The following is a 17011-nucleotide window of genomic DNA, read 5'->3' as shown; positions in this document are numbered from 1 at the left end:
CCCAAATCAGGCTTTTGTGTGAGGCTCTGTAAAGTAGTGTCAATCATTCTGCTGGTGTTTTATCAGAGAGCAGATTTTTTTTATATGAATTTACTCTTCACAAATTAAAAGGACCTCCTGCTCTAAGTGCTGAAAATAGGTAATACAGACAGAAGTTAGATATCACAATGCCACTCGTACACTGGAGCGACATCAAAGTACCCAAGACATCCAATCAGATTTATGTTGAAGGCACAATGTGATGAATATGGTGTAGCTCTCACACAAAAGTGCTTTTGTGTCACTTAAATCAGAGGCCATTCAAAATCAGCACGGGTCTGTCTGATTGGATGATGGCGAAAAGGCCTTACAGTGCATCCAAACTTCACACGCACAATAGAAAATGCTAATTTTCATGCACTCAGAATCTTAGTGCTTGGTTGACTCACATTTGGAGCACTTTGAAGGATGTCATTTGAAGCAAGAATAGGGCTGCTTTTTGCATGCTACATTTTAAATGGGGAAAGTTTGAACTGCACAAACCTAAACAGGTCCTCTTATCTTTGCTGATAAGACTCCTGTATATATCTGAAAGAAAACTGAAAGAAAAAAATGTGAACAGGAAAACAGACATTGGTAGGAAATTTTGGATGCCCTCCAGGACAGTTAGTTCATCACCATTAGTCTTCAGTTGACGTCTATTCACAGCCTCCATAGGTTGGTACAGACACATTGGTTACACCGCAGAGGTATTCGGGGGTTATAAATTGCTTTACTCTTCAACTTTTTTGTTGTTGCTTAAAAATTAACTGTTCACACACTGTATTCCAAGGTTGTGTCCAATCTACAGCTGCCTGTCACTCTCTTTTGTGCTTATACAGTAAATGACTCCCATTAATTAAACCATGTTGACATACTCAAAGCCACTTCTTTTGAATATTTGAAATCAAGATAAAGCGTATCTGTAGCGGCTATTTCAATGTAAATCAATGCTATTCTATTATATTTTATACATTGTATATACTTAAGTATCCACATTTGTGTAAAGTGCATTTCTGCAAGTTTTATTTTTATTTTTTTAAATGTATATGTAGGCTTTTAAAACATTTTTGTGTTGGTTGATTTCACACAAACACAAGGCAATTATCTGAATAAATAAAGACTTTATTTTACATAAAATAGGGTTTCTCTTCATAAAAATTGCATATACACAAGTTTGTATAAAAACACACAAGTGCACACTTTGATACAAAAGTTATTCATCCAGTACAAAAACGCTGTCGCATATCTAGAACAAAATATTATAATATACAGGTTGCATGTGGGCTGCCTAGCGTAATGTTAGTGTATTCCCTAACAGATGGCATTTATGGGACCTGATACTATTTTTCCTCATTTGTTTAACTACAACTGGTCACCTCGTTATTTGTACAATGTGGAAGGAACAAACTGGCTCATTCAGTCGCATTTACACATTACTGCATCAACACGGCAAAATGTTGAAAACAGAATGGGGTGACAAAACAAAAGTCAGCAGTTTAGACATCCTCGCTCTCCTCAAAACCTGTGCAGTTCTAACGTTTGGAAACTTGCGAGTGTTGCATCTGTGTGCATGAGCACATTGCTGAAAATGCCCTCTGTGTGTCCAGTGCTCAGTCAATGAACTCGGGTCCTTCACAGGCACCAGCAGGCAGTGTATCTCCGACCAATACCGGTCCCGTGCTGTCCCTTCAGCACCAATCTTTAGTAGTCAGTGAAGCACCTGTAATAGAATGATAACAGTTATGAGTCACAGGCATATGTCAAAAATGAATCCAATTCAGTCATACGATGTGTTGGATTAAATTGAGGGTTTTCAACCAGAAGGTAATCAAGAAAAAGATATAGAACTTGAACTATTTTCTAATGTTATGTATGTGTATGCTGTTATAATAAAGCTTAAAAAAGATAAAAATCTGCTTTTTTAAAAAACTGGAGGCCCCTGGTTTGACTGAGGGGCCCTCGTTCTGTAAAATTTGAGTCTGAAACGGCTAAAAATTGCTCCTACCTGATTCATATCTGTCGAACCATGTGGTGAAGTCCAGCAGCTCTTGCTCCTCAGAGCTGAGAGGCTCGTAGCTGCCTTCATCAGAGGAGTAAGCTGAATGAGGAGACTCCGGGCCCGCCGAGTACGCGTTGGAGACCGAAGGAGACGGGACGCCGCACTGCAACACAGCAGACACGGCGTCGTGCTCGTCCAACAGCTGCTGAAGCGCTCGGATGTACTCCACTGCCGAGCGCAGCGTCTCCACTTTGCTCATCTTCTTGTTCGCCGCTCCGTTCGGCACATGCTGGCGAAGCGTCTGGAAGCCCATGTTCACCTGCTTGACACGGTTTCTTTCGCGTTCGTTACGTCTGGCCACCGCCATGGGCTGCTGCTGAGGGATTGTATAGCCGAGTCCGTTGAAGGTCAGTCTCCTCTTGCACCTGAGTAGCTCTGGGCTGCTCGAGCGCTGTCTCTTCAGCACTTTACACTCCCTGTCCTGCTTCGCATGAGGCACGAGGGTCTCCGATAACGGCTGATAAAACGAGTCTTGAATAATTTGCGTCGTAGCGATGACAGTTGCGTCCATGTCGCGTGAAATAAATAGATAAATAGATGAGGTGAGGAGTTTGCAAGTAATGCGCCGCTCTCGTGCCTTTCGCGTGGCTCGCAAGAAGCGATTCACCTGTTTGGCGAATGATTTGAGGGGAAAGCAACTTGCTCTCCCTTTTCTACACGTGCGCCACACCTCCACCCCCTTTCGGGCCGCACGCTCCCAGAGGAAGACCCCGCCTCCTGCATGAATCCCCTGCTCGGGGTTCGCGCGCCGGGCGCGTGGCTTTGACAAACTCAAAGGAACTATTCTGTGCGCTCACTGCGCCACGCGTATGAGGCACTGCCTATCTCTGTGAAATCATGCTCACCCGGCGCACGCGTATATGTTCCGTGTTGTGGAACGTAAAACGTGCAGTGTTGACCACTGATATCAAATATAACGATGGAGTTAGGTCAGTTTTTAAACGTTCAAGTTCTGTTGTCTATCTGTCGGTCTGCGGTATGGTTTGGATAACCTAACAGCTCAAGACTGACATGTTATACAAAAAAAAAAAGAGCCAAAAAGTTGGCTATCATGGTACAAACTTGTTTTTTGAACTTACAGTAGACCTACATGTATTTCAGTAGGCTAGTATATCAAAGTACCATCACCATGGTACAGCCACAATTTTGTTAGGGGCATTATAACAAGTAGGCCTAAATGAGATATTTAAATACATAACTTTTATCGACTAGAATGCATGTATGGATAAAAAATATTTGATCATAATTTAGATTTTGATCATATTTTTCAAACATTGTCGGGATCAAATGTCTCACAAGAATAGTAAAACAATGACGACATTCCCAATGAGGAAAAAACCTTAATGAACATATTAATTCACGTCTCAATAAAAAATGTAACAATGCAATGTAACAATGGTTTATATGAGTTTTAGGTTTAGGGGACAGAAAATATAATTAGCTCAATATAACAGAAGGCAACGGAAAGTCTCTACAAAGTGTTTGTGCTTGCGCGCGCGTGTGCGTGTGCGTTACCCCAGATTGCTCCAAGTAAACCGTCACATTAATAAGTAGCTATACTGTGAATCAGTTTCAAAAAAATCAACTGACAGTGACAGTTTGCTATATTTAATCATAACGAAGTAAACATCTGAACATGAATGAACAGATGAAAAAAAAAAAAAAAATCAAACATCTTAACGAGGCATTCCTCTAATGCTATATAGAAGCAAGTATAGACTGACAATACGAGACTTGGTAAATTTCATGGTACGTTGGCATGTGGATAACTTTATTGAACAATTCATAACATGATAAAGCCAGGACTCCACAACAGCAAGACTTTAGCCCTCCACAAATAGTTCTCGAACAAAATGAGTAACTTAAATGAATAGATCACCCCCTAGCGGCGACAATACGATTCTACAAGACAACAAATCCACTGAACAATTTCTTACTGAGATTAGACTACAAAAATTGTGTGTATTTTCACCTAAAAAATGTTAGATTGTCCATTCTAGACAAAAAAAACAACAACAACAAAATTATATATTAAATAGGATGCAGGCTACTAGATCAGTGGTTTGGAGCAATTATACTTTGCAAAAATATTAAGACAGACATTAGTAGCCTATTCATTTTCTGTGGTTACAGTAAGGTTGATTATTAATGAATTAATCATGTAAACATAGCATACAAGTTGTGCTTCAAACTGTTTAAGGAATGTCACATTTGTAGACTGATGTGGTGATCATACCTTTTACATAAAATCAATTACATTTTTTATTTTATATTATTATTTGTTATATGTGTCCTCCATTCAGGTCTAGGCATCAGAAGCTGCAGACAAAAATATTTAAGAATTATAAAAGGCAAAAGAATAAGTGTGTGTTGTACTTCTCTGTAAATAAATGTATTTACTTTTAGGGAACAGCAACTCCGTCCTTCGTTGGTGACCATTACGGCAAGTTTGTTTGTCCTCTAGTCCTCTATAAGACAGAACAAGGTATTCAGTCACCTAATTTTATCTTAATAATTAATTAAAAACAAGATGAGCCAAACATATAATTTGATAAAAGAAAATGACTACACAATGAAAGCAAGAATGCTCTGTTGAGAACACAAAAGGAAGACCAATCAAATGACAACTTACACATTAAATATGTTTGCTCCTGAATCTTCTAACCATTCTTTCCAGTCATTCCATGTAAAGAATTCCTCACACCCCTGGGCCTTGCAGGGACTGACGACGTGCTGGTACAGCCCTTGCCATTGCTCTGTCAGTGTGTTCAGTCGTTTCATAATCTCCCTTATTACTCTCCATGCTTTCTGGATGTCTTCTGAGGTTTCAACTACAGGAAGAATCATTTAAAAGAATAATATTATAAAATAGATTTAATACATGTACTAAATTGCCAAAAGTATTGGGACACCCCTCCAAATCATTGAATTCAGGTGTTCCAATCACTTCCATGGCCAAAAGTGTATAAAATCAAGCACCTAGGCATGCAGACTGCTTCTACAAACATTTGTGAAAGAATGGGTCGCTCTCAGGAGCTCAGTGAATTCAAGCGTGGTACCGTGATAGGTTGCCACCTGTGCAATATGTCCATTTGTGAAATTTCCTCACTACTAAATATTCCATGGTCAACTGTTAGTGGTATCATAACAAAGTGGAAGCAATTGGGAACAACAGCAACTCAGCCACGATGTGGTAGGCCACGTAAAATCACAGAGCGGGGTCAGTGCATGCTGAGGCGCACAGTGTGCAGAGGTCGCCAACTTTCTGCAGAGTCAATAGCTACAGACCTCCAAACTTCGTGTGGCCTTCAGATTAGCTCAAGAACAGTGCGTAGAGAGCTTCATGGAATGGGTTTCCATGGCCGAGCAGCTGCATCCAAGCCTTACATCACCAAGTGCAATGCAAAGCGTCGGATGCAGTGGTGTAAAGCACGCCGCCACTGGACTCTAGAGCAGTGGAGACGTGGCCTCTGGAGTGACGAATCACGCTTCTCTGTCTGGCAACCTGATGGACGAGTCTGGGTTTGGCAGTTGCCAGGAGAACTGTACCTGCCTGACTGCATTGTGCCAAGTGTAAAGTTTGGTGGAGGCGGGATTATGGTGTGGGGTTGTTTTTCAGGGTTTGGGCTTGACCCCTTAGTTCCAGTAAAAGGAACTCTTAATGCTTCAGCATACCAAGACATTTTGGACAATTTCATGCTCCCAACTTTGTGGGAACAGTTTGGGGATGGCCCCTTCCTGTTCCAACATGACTGCACACCGGTGCACAAAGCAAGGTCCATAAAGACATGGATGAGCGAGTTTGGTGTGGAGGAACTTGACTGGCCTCAACCCGATAAAACACCTTTGGGATGAATTAGAGCGGAGACTGCGAGCCAGGCCTTCTCGCCAACATCACTGCCTGACCTCACAAATGCGCTTCTAGAAGAATGGTCAAAAATTCCTATAAACACTCCTAAACCTTGTGAAAAGCCTTCCCAGAAGAGTTGAAGCTATAATAGCTGCAAAGGGTGGGCCAACTCCATATTAAACCCTACGGATTAAGAATGGGATGTCATTAAAGTTCATGAGCATGTAAAGGCAGGCATCCCAAAACTTTTGGCAATATAGTGTATATGAAGAACACAAAAAATCATCCCTAGTAGTGACAAGATTTAGAAAATGTACATTACTAACATTAAGTACAATGCAGGCTACTTGTACAATGGTTTTTGAACTATTATAATCCAGTGACATTTTCACAGTCATGGAGTCAATTTTAATTTAAATATTTTTATTTAAAAAACACTCATATGCATACATGTAAAGATACACTACCATTGAAGAAGATAGGTTTAGAAATCAATACTTTTATTCAACAAGGATGTATTAAAGGTGCAGTAAATGATTTCTGAGACTCTGTTGATATTTGAAATCGACACCCAAAAAAACTATTATTAGATAATTATATTTTGTGAGAGCCCATGAGTCATCTACCACTTCCCAGACACTTATCTTCCCACCCACATCCGCAATCAGCATTTCAAAATTTGTCCCATGCCGCATTCGGTCGTGCTGTGGGATTGCAGACCTCTATTTTGGTGCTTGGTCTGATCGGTCCAAGCCACTTTGTTTTTTTCTCCTATTTACACAGCCAGGACTACAAACACACAGAACATCCATCTAGCAAATATTCACACAATTGTTTGTGTTGATTTCATTTTTCAACAGCATTTCTCAGAAATCTCTTACTGCACCTTTAAATTGATCAAAAGTGACAGTAACGACTTCTATTTAAAATAAATGCTGTTCTTTTGAATTTTCTTTAATCCTGAAAAAAATATCACAGTTTACTACAAAAATATTAAGCAACATAACTGTTTTCAACAAATCAGCATATTAAAATGATTTCTGAACAATCATGTGACACTGAAGACTAAAGTCCTGTTAAACATCGTATAGATTTTAAAATCTTGCTAATTACTTACAAAGCACTAAATGGTTTAGCTCCCCAGTACCTGAGTGAGCTCCTAATTCATTATAGTCCTTCACGTCTATTGCGATCTCAGAATTCAGGCCAGCTGATAATACCTAGAATATCAAAATCAACTGCAGGTGGTAGATCCTTCTCCTATTTGGCACCTAAACTCTGGAACAATCTTCCTAGCATTGTTCGGGAAGCAGACACACTCTGTCAGTTTAAATCTAGACAAAAACGCATCTCTTTAACCTGGCATACACATAACACATTACCAATTTATATTTTCAAATCCGTTAAAGGATTATTAGGCTGAATAAATTAGGTCAGCCAGAACCAGGAACACTTCCTATAACACCTGATGTACTCGTTACATCAGAAGAAGAATGGCATCTACGCTAATATTAGTCTTTCTGTTTATCCCGAGGTTCACCGTAGTCAACCGGATCCGGGCCGTATCCAGGTGAGACCAAGGACCTGCACCTTGACACGACCATAACGCAGCCCTGACGTATCAGCAGAGATTGAGTCAACTAGATCATCCACTGTGAGGGCCTCATCGACACGACAGCCACGACACAGTTCCTCAACAACCGTCCATACCGGCGTGATCCTCAATACGATCCTCAATTAGATGGAACTGAAATAAATACTTTTAATGTTGCGATCCTATTGGCCTTATGATAGCAACCTGAATTGTAACAAAGCACTGTTGGCCAGAGGAGAACTGGCACCCCGACTAAGCCTGGTTTCTCCCAAGGTTTTTTTCTCCATTTTAACACCAATTTGCCACTTGTCTGCCACCTAATGTCACCTGATGGAGTTTGGGTTCCTTGCCGCTGTCGCCTCTGGCTTGCTTAGTTGGGGACACTTGACATTTGACTTGACATTTGATATTCAACAGTGCTTTGATCTGCCTGCATTGACACTATTCTTTAAGAGCTGCTGTGCAGCCAAACAATGTACCAGTTATCAATGTAAAGCTGCTTTGACACAATCTACATTGTAAAAAGCGCTATATAAATAAAGGTGACTTGACTTGACTTGACTTAAAGTAATGATGATGAAAATACAGCTTTGCCATCACAGCAATAAATTACATTTTGAAATATATTAAAATAGAAAACAGTTGTTTTAAATTGTAACATTATTTCACAATATTCATGTTTTTATTGTATTTTTGATTAAATTAATGCAACCTTTGTGACCATAAGGAAATTCTTTCATAAATATAAAAAAAATCTTTTTCACCCCAAACCTTTAAACAGTAGTGTATGTATATTCAAAGTATCTCCTTAAGATTATACAAATGTAAAATAAAAAACTTACACAAAAAAAGGCAAAACGTAATCAAAAAGAGGGGTCTTACGGTCACTCTCTTTGCAGCGGATCTCAATGAACTGGTCTTCATCACAGCCTTCTTTGAGCAGAAAACGTTTGTTGCCACTGCACAGCATACACTGGTCTTTTCCTATCCAATGTGGAGAGTATAAGGAGCATGTCCTGATGACAAGCCTGTAAAGCAAACATCAATTTTATATGTCATACTAGTCATCCAAGGTAATACCTTTACAATCAAATAAGTTTAAATGAGCTTTTTGAGCAAATCATCCAGGTATCTGGATTGATGATGCTTTGCACATTCCCATACAGCAAATAGAGTGAATAAATCAAGAATGTTCTTCAATGACATGTATTTCATTATTTTGTCTGAAAGAAAGAAATGCATACGCATTTACCTGTGGAAGAAACCATGTGGTACCTCAGGTAGGAAGTACACATGGATGTTGAGGTCCTCTGTATTGTCTGATTCCCACCTCTGCTTTACCTGCTCGTTGTTTGACAGGAAACTTGGGAAAAGACAAGCATCTTGTGGCTCATACACAGATGGACTTGAGGCCACCCAGTTTTCCTTTGGACTGAATTCGTTGGCTTTTGGATTGAGAGGACTGTTATGTTTGGTTGACAAACATACATCAAAGTGTTTTAGTAGTGAAAGAAGACTCCCCTCCTTCTTTCTGGACCCAACGACCTCCTTAATTAGCTCTTCATCAGTAATGCAGTAATTCTTCTGGAGCTCATTCTGCACCAGGATCCTAATAGCCACATTGCTTAAGGATGCTTTGTCTTTATAGTCATTGATCCATCTTTTCCTCTCTATTCCAGGTGTATTTTCTGACTTCAGCTGTGTAATGGGAATCTTGTTCAGTTCCTGGACTAGGTCATGTCTCACAATAGTCTGTGACAGAATCAAAAGAAATAAGTGATTTTAAGTGATACACTGATTAGTATGGCCATTCAAAGACATTTAATGGTTGTAATTTAAACGTTTGATGAATGAACCTTAAACAACGAGATCAGGAATGATGGTTTTACAAATACAGAACCCGCCAACTCTGGGATTTCCTTGTACCACATAATGACACCTATTCGGTGAAGATACTGAAGAATTAACTTCAGTTTGTCATCGTCCAGTGTAACATGTCTATTCTTCAGTTTCCACAAGAGCTCATCTTGATTCACAATTCCTATAAACAGGTGCAAATTTCAGACTTAGGAAACTTATTTAACAAAAAAAAGAACAAACATTTTAATCTTAAAAAAAAAAAAAAAAAAAAAAACTGACCATGCTCTGGAATGTCATCTTTCTCCAGAAATTCTTGGATATCATTCTCCACCTCATAGTAGCATCTAGGTAATGTCTGTTCTAGGTTGGGGAATATCTCTTTGTTCAAAACCTCCTTTTTGATGTGAGTAAGTAGTGTGTCAATGTCCCCCTTTTTAGTGCAATCTATAGGTACAAAGTCAAGGACCTGAAAACAAAAGGAAATGAAGCAGATCATGGCAGCACATTTTATTGGATTCATATTTTATTAAGACAGTGATACAAAACCAAATTACCTTTAGTTTGTACTCAGTGAGTCTTTCGATCTGATTTATCTGTTCACAGTTCAAAGAGGGGTCATCCTCAAGCTGGAGGTTCTTCCTCCGGAGCTCTAAATTAGTTGTATGCATTTCAAGCATTTCCTCTACCTGCTCTTTGATGTGTTTTTTCTTTTCATTCACCTCAGTCTCATCTTTGCACTGGTCAACATGAGTGCCCACAAGCAGGACCACTGAGTCTGGTACCTTAAGTTGTAGATTTTTAATCCAGAAGCCCACATTCTCTTTGAAACTCTGGTCATCCATGTTGTAACTGTAAAATAAATAAATAAATAAATAAATAAAATTTAGTTAATTTTAATAGATATTTTAACAAAAAGGGATAGTTCACCCAAAAATGAAATTTCTGTCATTAATTGCTTGCCTTCATGTCATTCCAAACCTGTAAGACTTTTGTTCATCTTCGGAACACAAATGAAGATCTTTTCGATGCTTTTTGAAGCTTTCTATCCTTCCATATGTAACCCCTCTACTCAGGTCCTACTTGCCCCGCTCTGCGCGGACCTCGAACCTGGGTCTCCGGCGTGGGAGTCGGACGCTAACAAGGAGGCTAAAGGCAGCAACCTCTAGTGTCAGTCGCTAGAGCATCTCGAGATCAGAGGAGTGAGGTTTACTCGCACAGTGACTACTAGCTGGCCTCTGTTACACATAGACAGCTACGACTTTGACGCTTCAGAAAGTTCATAAAGAGATCGTAAAACTAATCCATATGAATTGGGTAGTTCAGTCCAAATTTTCTGAAGAGACTCGATAATTAATGACAGTAATTAAAGGCACAATATGTAAGATTTTAGGATTAAAATATCCAAAAACCACTAGAACAATGTCATATATTTTGTTGACTTGTGTTACATTATCTCAAATGTTTCCAAGAATGTTTAAATCCAGAGAAATAAGCAATTTTAACCAGGACACAGACCGTGTTCATGCATCGCCTATCATACTCGCGTTACCCTCAATTTCCGTTTTATTTTATTTATAAGTTTTATTTTGTAGAAACTATGGAAACACCAAAGATGCTTTAATATATTATGCATTTTATTTGACAGGTGAGCAGAAAACTAATCGTTATATAGCCCAACACAGTAAGTCTTATTGTTAAAATCTCTTTTTCTTGATTTACCGTGAGTACCATGGTTTACCATGCCTAATATTGATCTTGCTTACTGCAGTGTGCAACAAGTGTCTCATAATAGCCGCCGAGTGAACACACAGAGCAGCATTATAACAAATGTATCGGCGAAAATTACATATTGTGCCTTTAATGACAGAATTTTAATTTTTGGGTGAACTATCCCTTTAAAGTTAATCTTTAAAAAAAATGATAAAAAAATATACAAATAAAAAATTATGGTAATCTTGAATGTCTAAAATGTAAAAATTCACAATAAATTGTAAAAAAAATGGTAGTGGAGTTAAATGATTGTTAATGGTGCCTGAAGGTATCCTCTAGGTCTAGGATATTCTGGTTTTGCCTATTTTATTGTCACAAACACAATGCAGAGATCACACATCTGATTGCCTCTCCTGAAGCCACACAATCATTTGTGCCCGTCGCACAAACAATCTGAAAAAAATTAGCAATAGTAATAGTGATGCTTGCTAGTTGCTAATAAAAGAATGACTTCTCAACAACTTTATTGTAAATTGTGTTTAGTGGTTAGAGTATACTGAACTGTGTGATCTACTAGGAGGAAAAAGTTCCAGTACCAAAAAAAAAAAGGGGGGGGGGGGGGGGGGTTACCTGGAAAGGTTGATGGCAAGTATGACAAAAGCTTGAGCTGTTATAAATACATGATGGGTGATGTAGTATTCCTCTTGTCCAGCAAAGTCCCAAAAGAAAAAACGGATGCCATCCCAATCAACTTCACTGATATCGATCCCTACAGTACGATCTGCCTCTTCCACTCGTACAGGGCAACCCTGCTTCAGACTGCGGCACAGAGTGGATTTCCCTGCCATGGAGGTCCCCAGAAACATGGTCTTCACAGTGCAGAAATTTTTTGCGTTTGCCTCAAGCATTGAAAAGTAACTCTGGATATCTCTCAATCCCCCAGCACAGACCTCCCCAGGGGGCTTTCTAAGAGGGTTGCCATTAGCTTTGAACAGAGTTAAACTACTGTTTTGAAAGAGCTGGTCTGGTAGCTCAGTCAACTGGTTTCTTTCAACATAAAGTTCTTTAAGGTGTGAAAGACTCACAATAGGATCCAAATTCTTCAGGCAGTTGTTGGACAGGTTCAGGTAGGTGAGATCTTGGCACCTGTTCACATCCCCGGGTAGCTTTTCAAGCCGATTGGTGCTCAACTTTAAAAACTGAAGTTTCTCCAAGGACGGAAAGACATTTTCTGGAATGGTTTTGATATTGTTCTGATTCATATAAAGTTTCTCCAGTTGGTGTAACACTCTAATCTCCAGGGGGAAATCAGTGATTTCATTCCTGCTCAGGTTGAGCTCTTTCAGGTTTGTCAGTTGCGAGATACCAGTGATTTGTTTGAGTCTGTTACGCTGTAGATCTACCTTGACTGCATTTCCACCTCTCTGGAGTAGCTCAGTGGGAAGTGCTTTGAGTTTCTTTCCAGAAAAGTCATCTTCCTTATTGCCGTTTTGATTTCCTATGGGAATATTATTGTTCATGTAAAAAAAAAAGTGTGTCATTTTATACTTATTAATGTTTAAATATTATAACCAACATACTCCTAACTCGTAACCTATTAATAGATGACTTGGAGAAGAAAGGCATATATATATATTACAACATAAATAATAAATTAGTGTTTTCTTTCTAGGAAGAATAAATAACTAAACTCATTGTGAGTTTGCCAAGATTATTATATCCATGACAATGATACAGCAAAATCTGAGTCACCCTCACTATAGACAAATTAAAATATATGGTGTTCACTAATTACAATCACACAAATCTGTAGCATTTCTTGAAGATCAAGATTAAAAAAAAAAGTGTGAACATACCATTTAAAAAAGGCATGTTGTTGAGATGCGAAAGAAACTCTTCCGCTCGTATGTGCTTCTGGTAAGTAATCTACTTCCTCATGTCCCGTGGAGCAGAGTAGGGAAGGACTTTTAACAGAGCAGTACTTTCATTTTCAAGAAAATGCAGCAGTATCTGTTTCGAATTCTCTCACGTGATTTACAGCCCTCTAAAAACAAGGCGGCACTGCAGTGCCATCATCTGGCTAAAAAGTGCAACAGTTTGCTTACGAAAAGACTAGCAATGAAGTAACAGATTCAACTTAAAAGTCACCATGGAGTCAAAATGAACCATTCTTATTTTTTATGGAATATTCCAGTATTTATTATAAATGATTTATCCGTGCACATCTTTTTATTATTATACATGTGCCCTTGTAAGCAATCAAAATAACTTCCCCTCCCACATGCAGCAACATCTCTTCTCTGATGACGTGTCCCGTGAGGGCGGGACCCAGCTGTCATTCACATGAGATTGCAGCAATAGAAAAGCACAACAATCCAACGATCCAATCATGTTGATCAAGTGGGTTTCCATGTAGGCCTACTAGTTCTATTTAATTTTCTCCAACTGATTCTTTCTTTCATCTTTTTATATATATATATATATATATATATATATATATATATATTAGGGCTGTCAAACGATTAATCACTATTAATTCGCATACAAAATAAAAGTATTGCATAATATATGTGTGAGTACTGTGTGTAATTAATATGTATATATAAATACACACAAATTAATGTATATGTTTAAGAGAAATGTTATTTATATACAAAATATTTTTATTTATATATATAATATAAATTATATAAAAATATAAATAAATACATATACTTGTAAATATTTCTCAAATGTATACATGAATGTGTTTGTATTTATATAATAATTACACACAGTACTCACACATATATTAGGCAAACTCAAACTTGTATTTTGTATGTGATTAATGGCGATTAATCGTTTGACAGCGCTAATACAGTGGTGGTCAGAATTATTGGCACCCTTGGTAAATATGATCAAAGATGACTATAAAAATAAATCTGCATTGTTTATCCTTTTGATCTTTAATTCATAAAATTAGCAAAAAACGAACCTTTCATTGAAGGAAAAGAATTGAAAGTGGGAGGGAAAATCACATTGAAATAAATGTTTTTCTCCAAAACATGTTGGCCACAATTATTGGCACCCTTTTATTCAATACTTTTTGCAACCTCCTTTTGCCAAGATAACAGCTCTGAGTCTTCACCTATAATGCCTGATGAGTTTGGAGAACACCTGACAAGAGATCAGAGACCATTCCTTCATTCCTTCATACAGAATCTCTCCAGATCCTTCAGATTCCCAGCTCCATGTTGGTGCTTCTTCTCTTCAGTTCACTCCACTCATTTTCTTTAGGGTTCAGGTCAGGGGATTGAGACAACCATGGCAGAAGCTTCATTTTGTGCTCAGTGACACATTTTTGTGTTGGTTTTGATGTTTGCTTTAGATCATTGTCCTGATGGAAGATCCAACCACGGCCCATTATAAGATTTCTAGCAGAAGCGGTCAGGTTTTGTTTTTTTATCTGTTGGTATTTGATAGAATCCATGATACCATGTATCTGAACAAGATGTCCAGGACCTCCAGCAGAAAAATAGGCCCACACCATTAAAGATCCAGCAGTATATTTAACCGTGGGCATGGGGTACTTTTTATCCATGTATGCACCAAACCCACCTGGTGGGTTTGCTGCCAAAAGCTCTTTTTTTAGTTTCATCTGACCATAGAAGCCGGTCCCGTTTGAAGTTCCAGTCTTGTCTGACAACTGAATATGCTGGAGATTGTTTCTGGATGAGAGCAGAGGATTTTTCTTGAAACCCTCCCGAACAACTTGTGGGGATGTAGGTGCTGTTTGATAATTTTTTTTAGGCTTTCTGAGACTCAAGACTCAACTAATCTCTGCAGTTCTCCAGCTGTGATCCTTAGAGAGTCTTTGGCCACTCAAACTTTCCTCCTCACCACACATTAGGACAATTTAGACACATGTCCTCTTCCAGGCAGATTTGTAATATTTTTAGATGATTGGAATTTCTTAATTATTGCCCTGATGGTGGAAATGGGGATTTTCAATGCTTTAGATGCTCCAAATGCATCTGCACTGTGCAGACTGATCGGCGTATGACATCAAAGTACCACAAGGGCATTTGGAGAGCATACGACTCCTTATGCTTTTGAATCGCTCTTGCAGTACTTTGATGTTTTACGCCAATCGGTCAACACAGTGCCGATGCATCTCAAACAAGCCTAATATTATATTTGTATTTCCCTTTCATAGGTTCACTCAACGCTGCGTACCGACGCTATGGGAGCACCTTTGGTGTGACGAATGTCTAAAGCCCTTATACCATCATGCCATTTTATTGGCCAGTAGCGGTTAGCACCGCCTCGAGAAATATCCCCACTAGAAATTTTACGTTCCCAGAACATTCTCAGAACGTCCCCACTGGTGTTAAGGACGTTGCCTAGTAACGTTCCCAGTACGTTCAGAGACGGTCACGATGTGGAGTTATTTTAAGGTTTGGGGGACGTTATTTGGCGGACATTCTCTGAACGTTTAGGGAACCATATTTTATTTGGAAATGTTCTCAGAACATCCCTGCTGAATTGAAAATTAGAGCTAAACTGACTAACAAAAGTGGCTGTTCAAACAAAAACTATTTTTTCTTAAATGTCTTACAAAAAAAAGATCTTTACAGGTATTTCCTGTATTATTATGAAATCTTTTTACTTGCAGTAAGTCATTAGCTGACAACAGCACATGCATGAGCTAATGTAACTGCTATATCACTGCATCAGCAGCTACACAGTTACGATCTTTAAATAAAGCAACATGCAGCATAACATCAGTGTTTCTGGCTCATCACTGACTGAAGCACAGGCTCTACTCTTCAGCACGATGGTAACCTCACAAAACTCAGACAACAGAAACAGAACATTAAACACTAACAGATCTCTTTAGATCTCAGCATCTTCACTTATTACAAACCACTCTGACTTTATTTCTTTCATTCAAAACTTCTTAATGAGGTTGATGGTTTATCAAAATTTATAAATGTCACTGTTATGGAGGTAAGTGCTTGTTTTAGTTGGGCTCCTGACCCTTGACATTTTAACTTTATTTTTTCTCCAATTGTTTTAACTGTGTGTTTCTAAAGCACATTTGTTATGAAAAAAATTGTGAGAAGTAAAAAAAATCTGATCAAAAGGCTTTTACTGCTCATTGTTGATGACTTTATCAACATACAGTGGCCTTATTCACCGATTTCTGAATATTGCATTCTTTTCACATCATTGTAGTCCTGTGAAAACAGCATAAAATCCTGTCCTGCTTTGATATTTGGAAAGTTTTTATTATTGTGCTGAAATTATTCAGACAAGATCATCTAGACTCACACAGACATAAAGATTCTGCATATGAACCTCAACAATGGTGACAAAATTTTCAGATAAACAGATCAGTTCTGAGCATCACAAAACAAGCTACTAAAGTCACGAAAAAGTTTTTATTTTTATTTTTTTTATTGTCACCATTGTTGAGGTTCATACGCTGATTCGTGATGTCTGTTTGAGTCTAAGAGGCACTGCTTAAAACTCTGTATAATAAATTTAAAAAAAAAAAAACAACTAACCATTAATTAATGCAAACCTAACAATTAATATATTCAGACTTTAGAGAGGATCAGTGAATCACCATCATTAAATAACCAGATTCACCTGAACAGAATTTCTCTTGCAACTTTCATTGTAAAAAGCATGTTTTGAAAACACAGTTAAAGCAGCCAGAGAAAATCTAATGTTAAAAAGTCAAGAATCAAGAGCCCATCTAAAACAAACGCTCACCTTGCATAACGGTGACTTCAAACTTTATTATTTTCTATAAAACACCCACATAGAAGGCGACGTTCTTGTGACCTTGCGCAACGTTGCCTAAAAGTTATCTAAAAGTGATGAAAATTCTGAACCTTTACAGAACATTTGGGACGTTCCTAAAATGTCC

General features: G+C 38.4%; 3 protein-coding genes across 3 annotated transcripts; all 3 read right to left on the bottom strand.

Annotated features, from left to right (window-relative positions):
• Window positions 1-1121: 1121 nt before the first annotated feature.
• ascl1b (achaete-scute family bHLH transcription factor 1b) lies at window positions 1122-3596 on the bottom strand. The gene is made up of 2 exons (XM_051900926.1): window positions 2027-3596; window positions 1122-1741 (listed from the first exon to the last, which is right to left on the bottom strand). Exons 1-2 carry the CDS (start codon window positions 2589-2591, stop codon window positions 1710-1712), a joined length of 597 nt encoding a protein of 198 aa, XP_051756886.1. The 5' UTR covers window positions 2592-3596; the 3' UTR covers window positions 1122-1709.
• Window positions 3597-3818: 222 nt separating this feature from the next.
• On the bottom strand, window positions 3819-10233 carry LOC127516354 (uncharacterized). The gene is made up of 8 exons (XM_051900918.1): window positions 9939-10233; window positions 9664-9850; window positions 9381-9565; window positions 8777-9276; window positions 8407-8552; window positions 4713-4911; window positions 4481-4548; window positions 3819-4399 (listed from the first exon to the last, which is right to left on the bottom strand). The coding sequence occupies exons 1-8, from the start codon at window positions 10224-10226 to the stop codon at window positions 4386-4388; spliced, it is 1587 nt and encodes a 528-aa protein (XP_051756878.1). The 5' UTR covers window positions 10227-10233; the 3' UTR covers window positions 3819-4385.
• A 1168-nt stretch (window positions 10234-11401) lies between these two features.
• LOC127516360 (malignant fibrous histiocytoma-amplified sequence 1 homolog) lies at window positions 11402-13107 on the bottom strand. Its single transcript, XM_051900923.1, has 3 exons — window positions 12951-13107; window positions 11725-12592; window positions 11402-11547 (listed from the first exon to the last, which is right to left on the bottom strand). The coding sequence occupies exons 1-3, from the start codon at window positions 12964-12966 to the stop codon at window positions 11487-11489; spliced, it is 945 nt and encodes a 314-aa protein (XP_051756883.1). The 5' UTR covers window positions 12967-13107; the 3' UTR covers window positions 11402-11486.
• Between the last annotated feature and the right edge of the window lie 3904 nt (window positions 13108-17011).

The sequence above is a fragment of the Ctenopharyngodon idella genome, chromosome 7, assembly GCF_019924925.1.
Source record: "Ctenopharyngodon idella isolate HZGC_01 chromosome 7, HZGC01, whole genome shotgun sequence".
Classification (NCBI taxonomy): Eukaryota; Metazoa; Chordata; class Actinopteri; order Cypriniformes; family Xenocyprididae; genus Ctenopharyngodon; species Ctenopharyngodon idella.
This window is presented reverse-complemented; position numbering and strand designations above follow the sequence as displayed.

What these genes read in the sequence shown, in the direction of transcription:
- ascl1b (XM_051900926.1), bottom strand. Translation starts at nt 2,591, where the DNA reads ATGGACGCAACTGTCATCGCTACGACGCAAATTATTCAAGACTCGTTT. An exon ending in GTTCGACAGATATGAATCAG is followed by an intron (nt 1,742 to 2,026) that starts GTAGGAGCAATT and finishes ATTCTATTACAG; the next exon opens with GTGCTTCACTGACTACTAAA.
- LOC127516354 (XM_051900918.1), bottom strand. Translation starts at nt 10,226, where the DNA reads ATGGATGACCAGAGTTTCAAAGAGAATGTGGGCTTCTGGATTAAAAAT. An exon ending in CCACATGGTTTCTTCCACAG is followed by an intron (nt 8,553 to 8,776) that starts GTAAATGCGTAT and finishes TTTGCTTTACAG; the next exon opens with GCTTGTCATCAGGACATGCT. An exon ending in GGAGCAAACATATTTAATGT is followed by an intron (nt 4,549 to 4,712) that starts GTAAGTTGTCAT and finishes TCTGTCTTATAG; the next exon opens with AGGACTAGAGGACAAACAAA.
- LOC127516360 (XM_051900923.1), bottom strand. An exon ending in CTTGCCATCAACCTTTCCAG is followed by an intron (nt 11,548 to 11,724) that starts GTAACCCCCCCC and finishes AATTTTTTTCAG; the next exon opens with ATTGTTTGTGCGACGGGCAC.